General features: G+C 42.2%; 1 protein-coding gene across 6 annotated transcripts in view; it reads left to right on the top strand.

The window, feature by feature from the left end:
- The window catches only part of Brd8 (bromodomain containing 8), a 44,257-nt gene that overhangs the window by 5,959 nt on the left and 19,306 nt on the right, over nucleotides 1–18,992 (top strand). For 2 of the 6 annotated variants that reach the window (XM_029471827.1, XM_021150671.2), the window contains 19 exons: nucleotides 699–768; nucleotides 2,761–2,810; nucleotides 2,988–3,110; nucleotides 4,197–4,277; nucleotides 4,392–4,456; nucleotides 6,227–6,363; nucleotides 6,901–7,119; nucleotides 7,593–7,737; nucleotides 8,903–9,112; nucleotides 9,475–9,755; nucleotides 10,044–10,496; nucleotides 10,767–10,860; nucleotides 11,065–11,111; nucleotides 11,857–12,071; nucleotides 12,612–12,704; nucleotides 12,869–12,937; nucleotides 13,694–13,871; nucleotides 14,799–14,903; nucleotides 15,319–15,363. In XM_029471827.1, the coding sequence (XP_029327687.1) occupies nucleotides 699–768; nucleotides 2,761–2,810; nucleotides 2,988–3,110; nucleotides 4,197–4,277; nucleotides 4,392–4,456; nucleotides 6,227–6,363; nucleotides 6,901–7,119; nucleotides 7,593–7,737; nucleotides 8,903–9,112; nucleotides 9,475–9,755; nucleotides 10,044–10,496; nucleotides 10,767–10,860; nucleotides 11,065–11,111; nucleotides 11,857–12,071; nucleotides 12,612–12,704; nucleotides 12,869–12,937; nucleotides 13,694–13,871; nucleotides 14,799–14,903; nucleotides 15,319–15,363 (2,680 nt within the window). Of the gene's footprint in view, nucleotides 1–698; nucleotides 769–2,760; nucleotides 2,811–2,987; nucleotides 3,111–4,196; nucleotides 4,278–4,391; nucleotides 4,457–6,226; nucleotides 6,364–6,900; nucleotides 7,120–7,592; nucleotides 7,738–8,902; nucleotides 9,113–9,474; nucleotides 9,756–10,043; nucleotides 10,497–10,766; nucleotides 10,861–11,064; nucleotides 11,112–11,856; nucleotides 12,072–12,611; nucleotides 12,705–12,868; nucleotides 12,938–13,693; nucleotides 13,872–14,798; nucleotides 14,904–15,318; nucleotides 15,364–17,324; nucleotides 18,742–18,992 lie in introns of those variants that run through there. The other 4 variants (XM_021150674.2, XM_021150676.2, XM_021150673.2 and 1 more) reach the window with 4 other exon arrangements.

Raw genomic sequence — 18,992 nt, 5'->3', positions numbered from 1 at the left:
AAAAAAAAAAAAAGTGTTTTAAAGTTTCATAATGAGGCTTAAGAGAGAAAGGGACTACTCAGAAGGAAAATGAGAGCAGGGTGGAGGCTTCTCAAAAACCAGTCCTAAATGAAAGCTATATTAAATATATGAACTGGTTTCTCAAAGGCCATAGAGCCAATTTCAAAAATTAATCCAGGCTGCCATATACTATAGTTTTGTCATATAGTATTTGCCTACCTAGGTGAGGCCCTGGATTCATTTAAAGATTCTATCGTTGCATTTTTACTTATTGTGCGTGTATGTGTATATGCAAACCACTGTGGTGGGGTGGGAGTTAAGAAGTGGTCCTCCTACCCTGTAGCTATAGTAGCTATAGTAGGTATAGAAGATTGTAGGTTCTGGGGGTGGAGTCAGGGCCAGGCTTGGCAGCAAGTGCCTTTCCTTTACCTACTGGGCCATTTCACCAGCCCGAGTTGCTTTGTAAATGGTTGCGTCATTTTCCATCATCCGGTATTCCAGAACTAGAGGTATGGCTGTGGGGGAGCACTTACCTAACATGTTTGTGAACCTCAGGTTTTTATTCCCAGCACTGAAAAGTAGGTAAATAGAGTTAATAATAACGGAAAGGCATTCTAGTACTTTAGTTGTAGTCCTTTATTCTATGTGATCTCTACACTTTGAGCTCGGCGCACCTCAAGGCTTCTCTTATTTTGTAGGGTATCAGTTAGCAGAGCGATCAAGCCCTTTGCAGAACCTGGCCGGCCTCCAGACTGGTTCTCTCAAAAAGTAAGTTATCAATCAGACTTTCTTTTATGCTCATTGGAATATGAAATTGATTCTTTACCAGGTTTTGTCTTGTTGCCTACAAGGTTTTTGGTATCATGAAGGGGAAAAATAACTTACAGTGCTATAGGCTAGGTGTGCTGGTGCATACCTGTAATTTTAGCAGTTGGGAGATAGGTAGGAGCATGTTAGCATGTGCGAGATCAGCCTGGTTTACATGCAGAGTTACAAGCCAACCGGGGCTGTATAACAAAGCCTGGAGGCTCAGTGGTTAAGAGCACCGACTGCTCTTCCAGAGGTCCTGAGTTCAAATCCCAGCAACCACATGGTGACTCACAACCATCTGTAATAGGATCTGATGCCCTCTTCTGGTGTGTCTAAAGACAGCTACAGTGTTATATATATATTAATTATATTAAATAAATAAACCTTTAAAAACAAAAAAGAAAACCAAAAGAAACCATGGCTGTGGGAGTGTGGCTCAGTGGGTAAAGTTTTGGCTGCACAAGCACAGAGACTGAAGTTCAGATCCTTAAACCCACTTAACATACCAAGAAGCCGTGGCAGCCCGCCAGTTATTACACTGGCTGGAACAGAAGCAGTAAGTAATCCTTGGAGCAAGCTGCCTTTCTAGACTAGTCAAAACAATAAGCTCCAGTTTCTTTATGAGACCCTACTTCAAAGAATAAGGTAAAGACTGATTGAGGAAGACTCCCAGATTTCATCTTGGGTGTCCACATGCATGTGCACACACAAGTACCATACTAATGCATGTGTGTGAACATGTGAACACAGTAGGAGCTAAGGAGATGGCTCAGAAGTTAAGAGCACTGAACTCTCTCTGAGGACCCAAGTTCAAATCTCAGTACCCACATAGCAGTTCACAGCTGTCTGCACCTACAGTTTAGGGAATCTGACACTCTTATACATGCAGGCAAAATACGAATGCACATAAAATATTTTTTAACATTTTAATTAATTTTTTAAAAAGTGAAAAAGGACTGGAAAGAAGGCTTAGTGGTTAAGAACACTTAAAAACTCTTCAAAGGACTCGGATTTGGTTCCTAGCACCTGCATCTGGTGGCTTTTAAATAACTCTAGTTTCTGGGAATCCAGTACCTTCTCTGGTCTCTGAGGGCACCTTAAGGCAGATAGCACACATAAATTCATGAAGGCATACATACACAGACATAAATAAAAAATAAGATTTTAAGTGAAAGTATCTTAGTATTTTAAATGTAATAAAGATAAAATTTTAATTTAATAAAAATAAAATATTGGGCTGGTGAGATGGCTCAGTGGGTAAGAGCACCCGACTGTTCTTCCGAAGGTTCGGAGTTCAAATCCCAGCAACCACATGGTGACTCACAACCATCCATAACAGATCTGACTCCCTCTTCTGGAGTGTCTGAAGACAGCTAAAGTGTACTTACATATAATAAATAAATAAATCTTTAAAAAAAAAAAAAAAAAAAAAAACATTTTTTTTTTTTTTTTTTTTTTTTTTTTTTTGGTTTCTTAAGACAGGGTTTCTCTGTATGGCCCTGGCCCTGGCTGTCCTGGAACTCAGTCTGTATATCATGCTAGCCTCGAACTCAGAAATCCGACTTCCTCTGCCTCCCAAGTGCTGGGATTAAAGGCGTGTACCACCACTGCCCAGTGCCATTGAAAAAAAAAAAAATTTAGTAGTAGTTTTTTGTGTGTTCGTGTATGGAAGTCAGAGGCTAACTCTCAGCAATCAGTTTCATCCTGAGTTCTGGGAATTGAGTTCAGGTTATTTACCCACTAAGCCACCTTCCCAGCCCCAGACACACAGTGAGTCTCTTTAGAGGTAGGGTTTCACTATGTATCATCCTTTGCCTCTGCTTCCCACCACGGCCAGCTAACAACACAATCATGAATAGATATCCTCACTGAGTCTTATTACTCTTTGTTGAAACTTTGAAAGCTTGGTTCCAAGCTTGCTTATCACATTTTTCTTTCTTTCTTTTATAGCATTGTGCTTCTCAGTATTCTGAGCTCTTGGAGACTACTGAGACTCCAAAGTGAGTATAAACCCAGGTACATCTGTTTGGTCAGGAAGGGTTCACTGTGGAAATATATCTTTCTGGGTGAGAAAGTATAGCAGATGTTATGATTACATGGTAGAAAGGCTCAAAGAATACAAGTGGAAACAAATGTCCTTTTACTTAAATTTGGATTTATTGTTTGATTTTCCACAGACGGAAACGGGGTGAAAAAGGAGAAGTGGTAGAAACTGTTGAAGATGTTATTGTTCGCAAACTGACTGCTGAGAGAGTTGAAGAACTGAAGAAAGTCATAAAGGAGACACAGGAGAGATACAGGTAGTTATGGGGTGATTTGGGAGGGGCGTTGGAAAGACATAAAAAGCTGACTTCTGGTACATACAAGGTTAAGTTGGTGTTGATGAGTGGCAGGGTCTCACTGTATAGTCCTTGCTGGCCTGAACTCTGTCTGTAAACTAAGCTCGGGTCCATCATCCTCTGGTGACGCACGCTTTAATCCTAGCACCTAGGAGGCAGAGGCAGGCGGAGCTCTTAGTTCAAAACTAGCCTGGTCCTCAGTGAGTTCTAGGACAGTCAGGGCTCCCCAGAGAAACCTGTCTTTAAAATACAAGAAAGAGGGCTGGAGAGATGGCTCAGTGTTTAAGAGCACTGACTGCTCTTCCAAAGGCCCTGAGTTCAAATCCCAGCAACCACATGGTGGCTCACAACCATCTGCAATGATAACTGAATCTCGTCTGGGGTGTCTGAAGACAGCTACAGTGTACTTACATATAATAAGTAAATAAATCCTATAAGAAAAGAAAGGGAGGGAGAGGGAGAGATGGGGAGGAGGAAGAGAAGAAGGGAGGGAGGAGGGGAGGGGAGGGGAGGGGAGGGATATAGTTAAAATGCTGGATGCATGGTATGTCTACAGCAGCTACTCAGGAGTTTGAAATGAAACGGTAACTTGAGACCACAAGTACAAAGCTCTGAATGTGGTTTATAGTAGGTGGTGATTAGACAACTCAGTGGCAGCGATGGAAGGGACCCAGGTGGTAGGAGATGGCCTGTGACCTCATGTGCTGTGAAATGTGTCCACCTGTACTTGAATACACACACACACACATAAAGTAATAAAAGAGTATGGTAGCGCTGGGTGTGGTGGTGCATGCCTTTAATCCCAGCACTCAGGAGGCAGAGGCAGGTGGATTTCTGAATTCGAGGCCAGCCTGGTCTACACAGAGAAACCCTGTCTTGAAAAACAAAACAACAACAAAAAAAGAGTATGGTAGCTCATGCCTGTAATCCCAACATTAAGTTTGAGCCCAGCTTGAGCTATAGAGGAAGACCCTGTCTCAACAACCCAGAAACTTAAGAACTAAGAAATTGTGACGAGAACTACTGTCTGCCTCTTTGTTTCTATAGGCGTCTGAAAAGAGATGCAGAACTAATCCAAGCTGGGCACATGGACAGCAGACTGGACGAGCTCTGCAATGACATTGCAATGTAGGTTCCATTTGTGCTCTGCCAGTGTGTCCGAACACTTTTTTATAAGTGTGTTGTGAACTATGGAGAGGAGCTCGAGCTGGCTGACATAGCTCAATTCTTTTCCTTTTTTAGGAAAAAGAAATTGGAAGAGGAAGAGGCTGAAGTAAAAAGGAAGGCCACCGATGCTGCGTACCAGGGTAAGCTGAGTTTCGTGCTTCTGTTAGCATTGACCATGTGGTTCTGCATGCTAATGACAGTGACTGTGTAGTTAGAGGAGTGTGATGGCCACTGCTCTATGGAGAGTTAGCTGCCGATTGTTTTCTAATGTACAGTCCACAGTTGTGTTGACTTGCAGCATTTATCATGTCCCTCCCCTTCTTTTTTTCCCTCAAAACATTATTCTTTTTGTTTTTCTGCTAAGGATTGAGCTGAGGGCCTTGTGCATGCCTGCTAAAATTAGACCTCCAGGTAGCAATAAATAAACAAGCTTTCACAAGGATCAGCGCCTACCCCATCAGAGTTCTTTCATCTTTTGTATTTTCCAGTCACTAATTTTTGTCATGTCCCATGATTTCCCAGTCGTAGACCGTGGATCAAGCCCAGTATCTTAGGCTCCTGACTTATCTGCTAAACTGTAAGGCAGTTAAAACTTTTCCTCTTCTCTCTAAAGTTTGAGTGATTTTGAATCTCTGGAGCAAACTGGCAGTGAACAGGAAAAATGTACAGATTTATTGTGTGCATATGCATAGAAGTCTCATAAAATAAGGTGTCTGGGTAAAGAATGGAGCCCAGTAGTAAACCCTTGCTTAGCATGCATGAGTCTTAGTCTCTAGCATAACAAACAACTACAGAGAAAAAAATCATTCCTGTTATCTCTTTTCTACCAGAATAAACCATCCTTTATGTTCAAGAAGAAATACTTCGAAAAATGAGGTCTCTCGTACTCCCTAGGTCTCTGATTTACTTGTAGGACTCACAAGCTTGATAATGGCAGACTGAATATAATTTAAGGTTTTACTTATTTATTTATTTTTATTCTCTTCATATATTTATTTTTTGAGTACTCCCACCCCTATCCCCAAGATAGGGTTTCTCTGTGTAGCCCTGGCAGTCACTTTGTAGACCAGGCTGGCCTCCAACTCCAATGAGCCTCTGCATCTCTAGTGCTGGGATTAAATGTGTGCCCCACCACCAACACCCAGGTTTTTTTTTTTTCCTTCAATTTTTTTTTCTACATTTGCTTGTTTAGAAGTGGAGACATGGATACATGTCACATGGTGGATATGTATAGACCAAAGAACAAGCTGTGAAAGTCCATTTTCTCCTCTCACCAGATTGGTCCCAGAAATTGACCTTAGATCATCCAGCAAGAACCATCTTATTAACCTTAATTAAGGTTCTAGAGCTCAGAGGCCAATAAAAAAGGTCAGCCGTGAAGTGAGCCAAGTGCGGAGGTATACATTGTTATTGCTAGCATTGGGAAGGCTGAGGCAGGAAGATCTCTGTGAGCCAGTCCAGTTTATGTAGTGGGTTTCAGGCCAGCTAGGGCTACATTGTGAGAGACACCACCCACCCCCACCCCCACGCCCTCCTGTAATCCCAGAATTTGGAATTGGAATCAAAAGGAGGATGGGATCAAGAGTTCATCTTGGGTGGTGAGGTAGGAGGGAAACATGGGTGTTAGCAACTGTAAGACAGACTACATGGTGAGAACCAGTGAGGCCTTCTCCTCTTTCTAAAAGCAGATTCTTAAGTTGCTGCAGAAGATGTTGAGATGTAAACCATGTGCTACAGCAAGGACCTTTGAAGTAGTTAAGTAGTTAATTTGTTTAATGTGAGGATTGCCCTGAGTTTGAAAAACTAAACTAAAAAGTAGTAATAAAATTTCTAATCTCTGCTTCAGGGTATAACAGTGGCTGGTTTCACTTATTTAACCCTGAAGATTTCATCTGTTGCTTCTGTTGTAGCTCGACAAGCAGTGAAAACGCCTCCGCGCCGGTTACCGACTGTGATGGTCCGCTCTCCTGTAGACTCTGCCTCCCCAGGAGGCGATTACCCACTTGGAGACTTGACTCCAACCACTATGGAAGAGGCTACCTCTGGGGTAAGTGTATTTGTATTTATTGAAATTGATTTGTGAAGGGACAATAAGCCAGCAGAGAGCTGAATAATAGGAAAGCACACTTTTTGCCTAGAAGCAACTCTTGGCCTAAGCACTGAAGACTTAGTTTCTTACACACGCTTCTGCTGTAAGGATGACCAAAGACTTAGTTTTTTACACACGCTTCTGCTGTAAGGATGGACCAAAGGTGCTCTGACTGTTGAGGGATAGCGAAAAGACTGTGTGGATTATCTGTCAATGTATTTAGTCTTATAAAGTTACTGCTGAAGAAAGAGACCATTTCTTTATAAATATAATAGCCATGGTGTTTAAGGAGTTAGAAAATAGCAGCTTGGACAGAATGATTGGGTTGTGGGTTAGAGTGAGTGGAAGAGAAAATACTATGGGAAGGAAGTGTAGATGGTTTCTGGTTATTTCCATTCAGAACTAATAAAATAATAGACACACTAACCCAGCCAGGTTAGTAGGGGACCTTCCATAGTTTGAAAAGTCAGATAAAGGTTCTCTGTTGTCTCTTAGGTAACCCCTGGGACTTTGCCGAGTACCCCAGTCACCTCGTTTCCTGGGATTCCTGACACCCTTCCTCCAGGCTCTGCACCCTTAGAAGCCCCCATGACCCCAATAACAGATGATTCACCCCAGAAAAAGATGCTTGGACAGAAAGCAACTCCACCCCCCTCCCCTCTGCTGTCAGAGCTCTTGAAGAAGGGCAGCCTCCTGCCTACTAGCCCCAGACTGGTATGGAGACTTCTGTGGGTGTTTGAGAGCTGTGGTGATTTAGTACTTGGAAGGGAATGCCTGGGCCCTAAAATAAGACTTGGGGGAAAAAAAAATCAGCAACCAAAAAAAAAAAAAGAAAGGAAGGAAGGAAGAAAGGAAGGAAAAAAAAAACAGGGAAAAAAATGTCCTAGTTAAAGGTTAACTTAAAAAAAAACAATACATTAGGATCCTTGGATCCTAAGGTGTCTGAACGATAGTTACTGTGGTTTTCTTCCCCTAGAGAAAGAACTCTTGACACTTAAGTTCTGAATGAATATTGTAGTTTAGAATTTCCCTTCTATCTTGAATTATTTTCTGTGGATACTAGGTTTTAGTTTCAAGAAGTTTCGTTGACTACTGTAGTGTGGTTTGGTTTTGTTTTGTTTTGTTTTGGGGGGAAGTGGTAGTTAAAGAGCTTGAGAATAGCCTTCACCTCTGTTCTTCCCTGGTAGGTAAATGAGAGTGAAATGCCTGTGCCCTCTGGCCATCTGAACAGCACAGGGGTTCTCTTGGAGGTAGGCGGGGCTCTTCCCATGATACATGGTGGGGAGATACAGCCAACAACCAGTGCTGTGGCAGCCTCCCCGGCTGCCTCAGGTAAGCTGCTGTTTGTCCCTTTCATGTTTATTAGAAAGAATGTAGTCATCTTGTATTTCGGGCCCAATTACAGTTTTTAGACTTTGCTTTGGAGATAGTTTTCTATTAAACAATGTCGTATTTGAGATTATTGATCCATTGCATATGTAAAATATTGATAGCTCTAATTTACCACAGTATAGGTAATGATCAAAGAAACAGTAAAGTTAGTAGTGAAGGTATTTCTCTGTCTTGTAAAATGTGAAAAGATGCCAGAGATCCATGAGACTAGGAAATAGGAAAAGAAATTTACAACTGGAGATTTGGGCTTGAATCTCATGTCTTGCATACTATTTGATGTTGTGACTTTGAATGGTAACTATTGAGACTGTTTTCTATTTTATTAATGTTTGCAATATATTAGTGCTTGCAGATTTATGGAAAGATGCTAGAGACTCTGGTGATTTTAAAGTAAGGGTAAGAGATTTAGAACCAAAAACCTAGTTTGAACCTCAGATCAACAACATTTATTGGTTTTGTTATCTTGGAGAGGCATCTTAACTATTGAGCCTTAGTTTCCTTTTTTATTAATGGTGGCATATATACTTCACAGGGATGTGTTAAAAATTAAATAACAAAATGTGAAGGAAAAATAGTAATACCATATAAGAGATTGGTATTTGATTAATATTTTGAACTTAGGTGGTATACGTGTGCTGAATCTCAGAAGTAGAAGGGGTTTTTCCTCCGTTTCTTTTTTCTTTTTTTTTTTTTTTTTTTTTGGTTGGTTGGTTGGTTGGTTTTGGTTTTGGTTTTGGTTTTTGGGGCAGGGTCTTGATGTGGACCTCGAGCTGCCCAGGATTTTGCTCAGTAGCCATTGAACTCTGCTCCTTCCTTAGCCTCTTGCCTGTCATACCAGTCGTTTTTATTGTCAATGACTGCTTATTTTTCTTCAGAGGAAATGACCACCCAGGTTTAATATATACAGTGTATAATCTGGTACTTAGGTTGTTCCTATCTGGAAGATCTTAGGTGAGGTTAAAGAAAGGAGGGGTGTAGGTGATAGCTTATTCAACACAGAATTTACTTTTGTTCTTTGAAACTATAACATATTCTTAAGTCCTAGAGTGGCTGTAGCTTCTTGTTCATGTGCTGTCTTCCCTCACTTTGTGTACTTCTTTGTCAGGTGCTCCCACTCTTTCCCGGCTTTTAGAAGCTGGTCCCACACAGTTCACCACTCCTCTTCCTTCCTTCACTACTGTTGCCAGTGAGCCTCCAGTTAAGCTTGTGCCACCCCCTGTAGAGTCTGTGTCCCAGGCTACCATTGTCATGATGCCTGCGCTGCCAGCACCATCCTCTGCTCCGGCTGTCTCCACTTCTGAAAGTGTAGCTCCAGGTGCGTCCCTGACCCACGCCCTGAGCAGCCATAGGACCAAACCTTAGATAGAGAAAGGTGGCCAAGACCATGATCTCCCACCTAGATACTTCTGTTCTCCATAGACTTGGACCATCTTTATCCTTAGGACTACAAGGATAGAAGTGGGTGTGTGTTTGTGAGTTGGGTGGGGCAAGTTAAGTGCAATAACATAAGCAGGCTTGAGGCTGTATTCTCACTTTACTTTATAAATAAAACGAGGGAGAAGAAAGCATGGTCAGAAATAAGTTTTTGACCTTGAGTGTGTACAGTCCTGGTGTGATCTCAGGGTGTCACTTAATACTGGGTCAGCTTCTGAGTTGCCTTTTCTTCTTGTTCATCAGTGAGCCAGCCTGAGCCCTGTGTACCCCTGGAAGCTGTGGGGGATCCACACACTGTGACTGTTTCCATGGATAGCAATGAAATCTCCATGATCATTAATTCCATCAAAGAAGAGTGTTTCCGCTCAGGGGTAGCAGAGGCTCCTGGTGGATCAAAGGCTCCAAGCATAGATGGGAAGGAAGACTTGGATCTAGCAGAGAAGATGGATATTGCTGTGTCTTACACAGGTGAAGAGTTGGACTTTGAAACAGTTGGAGACATCATTGCCATCATTGAGGACAAGGTAACTGTGTAGCAAAATCCTAAAAAGTCTCCTGGGCACTATACTCTTCTTCCTGTCTCTGACTTAGGATTATTTAGTTCTCCTTTTGCCTTTTTCATCTTTGTACTCTGATAAACTAACCTTCCTTCCCATCTCTCTCACTGCCTGCGTAGCACAAGGGTCTGCATTTGTCCATTCCACTAAATGGTAATAGAGAACAGCTGTACATTCAGCATCTGACTCTGACCTGGTAAACTGAGGGACCTGGGCTTTCCCTGTGTTCTCAACAGTGTGTGTATTGTGGGACAGGTGGATGATCACCCTGAAGTGCTGGATGTGGCAGCTGTAGAAGCAGCGTTATCGTTCTGTGAAGAGAATGATGATCCTCAGTCCCTGCCTGGCCCCTGGGAGCACCCTATCCAGCAGGAGCGAGACAAGCCAGTACCTCTGCCAGCACCAGAGATGACAGTCAAACAAGAGAGGCTAGACTTCGAGGAATCAGAAAACAAAGGGCTCCATGAACTGGTGGACATCAGGGATGCGGGTGTTGAGATTAAGGTGGAACCCACAGAGCCAGAGCCAGGCATGTCTGGGGCTGAGATAGTAGCTGGAGTTGGTCCACTTCCAAATATGGAGCCACCAGAACTCAGGAGTCAAGACTCAGATGAAGAACCTAGAAGTTCTGCAGCTGGAGACATTGGTGAGGCAGATGGTTCCAGTGGGAAAGGCGATGAGAGGCCACTTTCAGCTGTGAAGACAGAGGTATTGAACACAGTTGGGCTCGGAAGGAGGAGGGCTAGGACTTAGGTGAGAAGAGCTCGGGTGTGTGAGTTCCTGAGTTCTGACTTGTTGCACATATCCAAAGCCACAGGCTGTGATCAGTGCTATCTGTCCTTCTGTAGTGAGCATTAAAATATGAGACGAGTAACCATCGGGATTTCTTCTATGGTCTCATTGACACTGGAGAATAGAATTGTGGGAGCTATAACAGTTTGTCAGTAACTAGGGCACTGACTCTTTTTTGGTCTTCAGGCATCCCCTGAGAGCATGTTGTCTCCATCACATGGCTCAAATCCTATTGAAGATCCTTTAGAGGCAGAGACTCAACACAAGTTTGAAATGTCAGGTAAATAACGGACAGGACGTTTGAACTGTATCTAATTTGAATTCTTGACTGACTTCTCAGGGATTGTGGGTTGTGGGCAAGTAGAGGAGGTAGGACAGGCCAGCCTGAAAAGAAAGGAGAGCTAGCTGCAGGGAAGAGTCGTGCTCCGTAGGAAGGGGAAGGCTGAGGGGCACAATCTTCAGGCAGTCTCTCTCTCCTCTGCAGACTCATTGAAAGAAGAATCAGGGACTATTTTTGGAAGCCAGATAAAGGTATTTCAGACTTTTCTTTATTCTTCTTGCCATGTGATCAGATTTTCCCACAGTACTACCTTTTACAATGAATTTTAGTAAATTCCTAAATTCCTATCTTTGTCTTGTAAAGCGGTAAGGAGTTAGGTGAGGAAAAGCTGAAGTGGACATTCTGACCTAATGGGAGTACAAAGCAGTATGTGCTTCCCCTAATGAGAGAGTTGTAAAGATCACGCAGTCCTTTCTGTCCTTTTCTGTAATGTACAAAGAAGCTTTCATCCATCCAGAGTAACTTAGAAGATCACAGAGGAGTCAGGTCACAGTTTAGACTATCAAAAGAGAATTATCTGGTGTTATTTAGAATTACAAAAGTAGTAGTAACGGGGATTTAAAATAATGTGAGGTGAGCTTGCTCCATTAGCAAAGACATGAAATAAAACTATTTTTGGTAACTTTATCCAGGGTCAGAGTTCCTTTCAAGAGCAAGGGGAAAGAAGGAACGCCTCTTAGCTTAGTCTTAAGTAAGTAGCTTTTTTTTTTTTTTTTCTTCCTTTCAAAAAGATCCTGGGCTTTATTCTTTGTCCAGGTTCTAAGTTATGTCTTACTTAGTCAGTTAAGTAGAGGGAAGTATAAGTGATAGAGGGCTCAGCCAAACATTGGTGTGAGGCGGTTTCTAGGGCTCATCTAACCCCAAACAGATGTCATTTAGTAATGCCTTACTAGGTAGCTTTGCTTGCATTTGCTGACTGATGCACACTTATCTAAGGATGCCCCAGGTGAGGATGAGGAAGAAGATGGAGTCAGTGAAGCAGCTAGCCTAGAGGAGCCTAAGGAAGAGGACCAAGGAGAAGGCTATTTGTCTGAGATGGATAATGAGCCCCCTGTGAGTGAGAGTGATGATGGCTTTAGTATACATAACGCCACACTGCAGTCACACACTCTGGCAGACTCCATCCCAAGCAGCCCTGCCTCCTCCCAGTTGTGAGTATCTGTGATTCCTCCTCCTTTTTTTTTCTTTTTTTTTTTTCTTCTCATTTTTAGGTGGGCTCATGTACTCCAGGCTGGTGGTCAACTCAGACTATGTAATTTAGGGTGATCTTGAATTACAGACATACTCCTACACCCCACCATGTGTGTACGTGTGTGTGTGTGTGTACACATGCACTGACTGAACCCAGGACTTTTTGAGTGGTAGGCTAGCATTCTACTATAGAGCCACATTGTATTTACCTTCCCTTTCTTGGCTTGAAACAAATAGTTGAAGAGAAACAGTTTTTTTTTTTTTTTTTCCTTATGCTTAGTAGCACTTTTTTTTTTTTAGATCTATTTATTATATGTAAGTACACTGTAGTTGTCTTCAGACACACTAGAAGAGGGCGTCAAATCTCGTTAAGCATGGTTGTGAGCCATCATGTGGTTGCTGGGATTTGAACTTGGGACCTTTGGAAGAGCAGTCAGTGCTCTTAACCTCAGAGCCATCTCACCAGCCCCCACTTAGTAGCACTCTTGTATCTATTTCAGTTCCGTGTGCAGTGAAGATCAAGAAGCAATTCAGGCTCAGAAAATATGGAAGAAAGCCATCATGCTTGTATGGAGGGCTGCAGCAAATCATAGGTGAGCAGGTATTACCAGCTCCTCACTGTAGGCTTAGGAAATTATTGGAGTAAGCTGTGAGACGGCTTATGTTAACATTGATTCTTAGTACCTTCTACTACGTGAAGAAAATTCTCTCCTTTTGCTTCTGGAGAATAAATAATAAACCTATTCTTTTTGGTCAGGTATGCCAATGTGTTCCTGCAACCTGTTACAGATGACATAGCTCCTGGCTACCATAGCATTGTACAGAGGTAAGCCATCATCCAACTATTACACCTGACTTAAAATTTGTGTTGATTTAAGTGAATTTTTGCCTTATTTAAAGCAAGGGTGGGTTTTTTTTGTTTTGTTTTGTTTTGTTGTTGTTGTTGGTGGTGGTGGTGGTGTTTTGTTTTGAGACAGGGTTTCACTATATATAGCCCTGGTTGACCTGGAACTCTATAGACCAAGCTAGCCTCAAACTCACAGAAAGTGAGAGTAATTTCTGCTTCTGCCTCCCCAGTGCTTAGATTGTTGTTTTGGGTTTTTTTTTTTGTTTGTTTGTTTGGTTTTGGTTTTGGTTTTTGTTTTGTTTTGTTTGTTTTTTGAGACAGGGTTTCTCTGTATAGCCCTGGCTGTCCTGGAACTCACTTTGTAGACCAGGCTGGCCTCAAACTCAGAAATCAACCTGCCTCTGCCTCCCAAGTGCTGGGATTAAAGGCGTGCGCCACCACCGCCCAGTCCAGTGCTGAGATTGTTAAAGGCTTATATTGCAGTGACTGTATTGTCATTAATAGTGTAAAAGAATGAGCACCTATCACTGTTTTTCTTGTTGCCTATTATGCAGATTGGCTTTTTGGGGAGTTGAGTATAAGCTTTGGGATAATGGGTTAGCTTTTAAATCTTGGTAGCTGATACTGAAGGTATATGTGAACAGGACTGTATAATAATACTGTACTTGGAAATCCAAGTGAATCCTCCTCTGTGGCTAGTTACCCCTCTTATTATTTATTTATTTATTTATTTAGGCCTATGGATTTGTCAACTATAAAGAAAAACATTGAAAATGGACTGATCCGAAGCACAGCTGAGTTTCAGCGTGACATCATGCTGATGTTTCAGAATGCTGTTATGTACAATAGCTCAGACCATGATGTCTATCACATGGCAGTAGAGATGCAGAGAGATGTCTTGGAACAGATCCAGGTACATTGATGCTCATTTTTGTTTCAGTAGGGATGAAATGCAGGGAAGAATTGATGAGTTCATTGGTAAATATTTTTATTTCTTGCTGAAGTTTTATAGATTTGACTGGTTTGATGGAAGAATTATGATACAAATTCTATCTTTTTGGGCTGGAGAGCTGGCTCAGTGGTTAAGAGCACTGACTGCTCTTCCACATGTCCTGAGTTCAATTCCCAGCAACCACATGGTGACTCACAACTATCTGTAATGAGATCTGATGCCCTCTTATGGTGTGTCTGAAGATATACATAAAATAAAAGTCTTTTAAAAAATTGTATTTTTCTTGGACAAATGAATTCAGTTTTTGAAGGTTTTTGTTGTTGCTATTGTTCTTGTTGGTAAGAATCTAATAAACCAGTGCTTCACGGGGTGCACAAATCTGGTACCTGCGAGCTACATCACATCCTCCACACACCCAGCTGACTGACGTTAGGAGTCAAGCCCAGGGCTTCATGTCTGCTGGACCAGCACTGTCCATCTAAACTGTATCCCTAGCCCCCTTGGAAGTTTTCAGGTCAGTGTATAAAGGGCTGGTGTTATTAGTTACTGTGGCACATGTATTCAACCAAGACTTTATAACCCTAGTTATCACAAGTAGTCTACTTCAATCTTACACACCCTTTGTGATGTTGATCTGGAAGCAGTAGTGTATCTTTGTTAAGTTTGCCACGTGACTTTAGTTGCTGAAGGCTCTTTGGCTTGTTTTAAAGCTTCTTTTCACTTCTAAAGTCTTTAGGAATAGCTGGAAATGAGCCTTTTAGTAAGCCAAAAAGAATTGGATAGAAGAGTATAAGTTCTGTATACGTTCTGTTTATAAAATGTGAAGTATGTTAGTTCTTTCCTACTGGATTGGATCTTTATGGCCTCCCATTTTTCTTCTCCCTACAGCAATTCTTGGCCACACAGTTGATTATGCAAACATCTGAGTCTGGAATCAGTGCTAAAAGTCTCCGGGGGAGAGACTCTACCCGAAAACAAGATGCTTCAGAGAAGGTGAGCAGACCAAAATAAAACATCCAGAGAACCTTAAGTTACTCTAATACCGCTAACCTTCTGTAAGCCAGTGGTATCTGCATAGATGTTAGAATGGTGATGGCTTGCTTCTGTCTAACTGTTGAAGAAAGCTGCTATGACTGAAAATACGTTACATGGGAGATAGTTTGAGCTGAGTGAGTGAATTATTAATCCTCTGGGAGAGTGCTGTCAGGGTTGGGGATAGATTAGTTCACAGCAGTTGGCTGCTAGATATGGCTAGATGGCTGTGGGATCTCTTTCCTCTTGTTCTTGAGTTTTAAAATTTTGTCTTTGTTTTGTGTGTATGGTGCTTTTGTCTCTGTCCTGAGGTTTGGGGTACTTGTGGCTGAGAGTTTCTGTGGAACCTGATCAGTATTTGTTTGTCCTCTAACAGGACAGTGTCCCCATGGGCTCTCCTGCCTTCCTTCTCTCTCTCTTTGTAAGTATTGAATGGCTGCAAGTGGTGATGTTGCCAGAAAGATTCTCAGCTCCTGCTGGGCCTGGGTGGCAGAGGGAAATCCAACATGCAGACTGTGGCAATGTCTTGAAATTCTTTTTATCCATTGAATAGAAGCTCTTTGTCTTCTGCATTCTGGTCTCTTTGCTTGTGTGTGTGTGGAGGGTTGGGAGGGGCAACTTTGAAGGTCACTGCATTGAACTCTGAGACATTCTTGGGGTAAAGACCTAGGACGCACCTGCTCCTCATTTCTTGCTTCCACTTTTTACCAATTCTTAACTTACAATGGGAGACAGCAGCAAGGGCAGGTGAGATGATGCAGTGGATACAGGCACTTGCCATGGCAGTCTGCTGACCTGAGTTTGATTCCCCAGTACCCCACTGAAGGTGGAAGAAGAATGCTCCACAGAGCTGTCCTCTGAACTCCACATGTGCACCATGGCATGTGTGCTCCCATACATATGTCACATACAATAATAGTGACCACCAGATACAATAATAGCTTATGGATTATAGATAAACACAATAGATCTAGCCCCAAGGCTTTTGTTTGTTTATTCCATGAGTTAAAAAACTGACCTTGTTCATGGTAGAGCAATGAAGTGAGGGAAAGACCTTGCTAAAAAACTATGGTTCTACGATCACTGGATAACCTTTGAGAGCCTTAATTTTCCATCTGTGTGATAGAAGTAGTTATGAGTTGAGAGGCAGGAGAATTGCCTGCAGAATCAATGCATACGTAGTACACAGAGTAAGACCTTGTCTCAAAAGAAAGCATGTGGGAATACTAGAGAGGGGACCCAGCAGTTAAGAACGCTTGCTGCTCTGAGAAGATCTGGGTTGGGTTTCCAGCAACCCCCTGGTGGCTTACAACTGCCTGTAATTCCAGTTTTAAGGACTCCAGGCCCTTTTCTGGCCCTCACAGGCACTGTACACTTGTGGTGCACATATACACATGTAGGCCAAACATTTGTACATATAAAATGAAAACAAGTCTTTAAAACAAAAAAAAGAATAATTGGAAGGAAAAAAAAAAAAGAGTAAGATTGAGATACCTGTCCAGCCTACCTCACAGGGATGTTGTGAGGGTTAAATAAGTTATGAAACTAACTTGAAAAAAAATTAATTAAAATCTTACACAAATGCAAGGTATTATTTCTATTCTTACTGTTGGCTATTGGCAATTTACGTTCTAAAATTTTTTAATCCTTGCATGTTAGAAATGCAAAACTGGTCTGGTCCGGCAAAAGTGTTCACTAGTTCATCTTGCCTGTAGAGCTGTACCACAGGCAGAAGAACACCGTGACCTCTATTCTTTCTTATTGGCCTGCAACAGTGACTGGATCCTCATTCGAGTGGCTGGCTATTGCAAGGCTGGTTAATAGGATCTTTTATCTATCGAAGACAGCAAAGTTTTGCACAAGAGGAAGGATCTGGGCTACAGGGAGAGAACAGCAGATGGAATGAAGCCTGATTGTCCTGATGTCATGGAAAACAACTGTCAGGAGGTGCTAGGGAACTAGTGCCAGGGTCAGTCTGCAGGAAAGGCCTTTCTTATAGGGACCAACAACTGGACAGGTATGTTAGCCACGCACCTCACTATCCACTGCCCTTTGTGCCTGTCCCACCTTTCATTTTCTCTACTATTTCTTTTCACACAATTGAGCCCGCCCGGGTGGGGTGACATATAGTCAGTCTGTGGGACACCAGGTGGATTTTGAGGACACGAAGACAACACTGTCTTACAGTATCACTCACAGAATACCAGGTCTTCTTTTAGCTACTCTGTGGGAAAACAGGAAATCCCTTCCACCTCATCCCTTCGGTATTCTCTGCAGATTCTTTCCCCCAAGAAATCAAATTCCCAGCATTCCTGCTGTACCTCATCTCTTACTATGTAAGCAACTCACTCATGTTTTCTTCCTTTCTTTGATGTTGTCTAGGATGGGGGAACCAGGGGACGCCGCTGTGCCATTGAAGCAGATATGAAGATGAAGAAGTGAACGCCCTCTTTGAGCTGAGCCTGAAATAGAAATAAGCAAGATACTTTAGCTTGGGCTTGTGGGCTCAGTTCCACACTTGATCTTAGTCAAAAGGCTGAGAAGCAGGGAGTCCAGAAGTGGAATTACAGAAGAGGAGGTGCCTGGGCCAAATGACATGAGTTGAGAAAATCTCTTTTCAGAGAGTTGGAGTAGCACAGATGCCTGTTTTAGGGCAGAAATCATGGGCTCTGTTAATGCCCTAATGTGTAACTAGCAGATTGTAGCTAATTTGTACTGTCTTGTGAAGTGTACAGATTTTTAAAAAAATAATAATAATAAACCTGTGAAGTGTGTATATATAACAATCAGAAGGAAAACTCTGGCCTTTGGTGTGTCCTTTGTGTTTGAGATGTGTTTTCTTTACCATGATAACTGAGTGTGTATGGGAGAAGATGGTTAGAGCTGAGGAGTCCCATAAGCTGCCTGCTGTGACTGAGAGGAGGTAAGTCAAGACCAAAGTAGTAATTAGTGTTTTTAAAGGACTTGATTGTGTAAAAAGGATGATTTGACTATTTACTGGGCATTTCTTGAATGTTTGGGAAGTACTAAGGGTTTTAAGATCTGGTTATGTTTCTTAGGGATTAGACCACGGGCAAATGCAGCAGACATGCCAGTCTTTGCCGATGCTGTCAGCGTCTCTATAGGTAGAACTAGTATACGGTATCAGTTTGGTTATTTTGAGGTGGAGTCTCCCTTGTTTGATAATGCTAGCCTACAGCTCAAATCTTTCAATTTGAACTTTCCCAGTAGCTTGGATTACAGGTGTGTGTAGCACGCTAAGCCAAGAGTGCTTAAAAACAAACAAACAAAATTTACTATTACATTTGTGTAAAGGTTAATTTTTGAGGGTTGTGATGTTTGGGGCTGGGAATGTTTTTGCTAGTATAATGGTACAGCTTCTTGGCTAGTTTCCTTGTCAATTGCCAGTGCTGGGAGAAAGAAATCCCATGGAAACATACCAGTAATTCCAACACTGAAAACTGAGGCAAGAGGATAGCTGACAGTTTGAAGCTAGCCTGGGCTACAGAGGGAGACATTGTCTCAAAACAATCTATTAGTGGGACCTGCATGGAGTTCTCAGTGGGTTCAGACACCTGCTAACATGCCTGACCACCTGAATCTGATCTCTGAAACCCACATGGTGGGAGGAAAGAACGGACTCCTGCAAGGTGTGTTCTGACCTCCACGGCATAGTGGCATGTGCATTCTCATATATATGTACATGTATGTGTGCACACAAATGTAATGTGTTAATATGTCCTCACTTCTAACTTCTGTTACTAAATAAAAATTTGATTCAGCAGTGAAATGAACTAGTATGACCCTTTTTAAAAATAAAGCAAATAAGCTGGGCGTGGTGGCTCACGCCTTTATCCCAGCACTCAGGAGACAGAGGCAAGCAGATTTCTGAGTTCGAGGCCAGCCTGGTCTACAGAGTGAGTTCCAGGACAGCCAGAGCTATACAGAGAAACCCTGTCTCGAAAAACCAATCAATCAATCAATCAATAAATAAAATAAAATGAATAGTGGGGCATTCTTTAGTTCTTTATTCTATCTTGAGGAAAACGG

This window comes from Mus caroli, chromosome 18 (genome assembly GCF_900094665.2).
Source record: "Mus caroli chromosome 18, CAROLI_EIJ_v1.1, whole genome shotgun sequence".
Classification (NCBI taxonomy): domain Eukaryota; kingdom Metazoa; phylum Chordata; class Mammalia; order Rodentia; family Muridae; genus Mus; species Mus caroli.
This window is presented reverse-complemented; position numbering and strand designations above follow the sequence as displayed.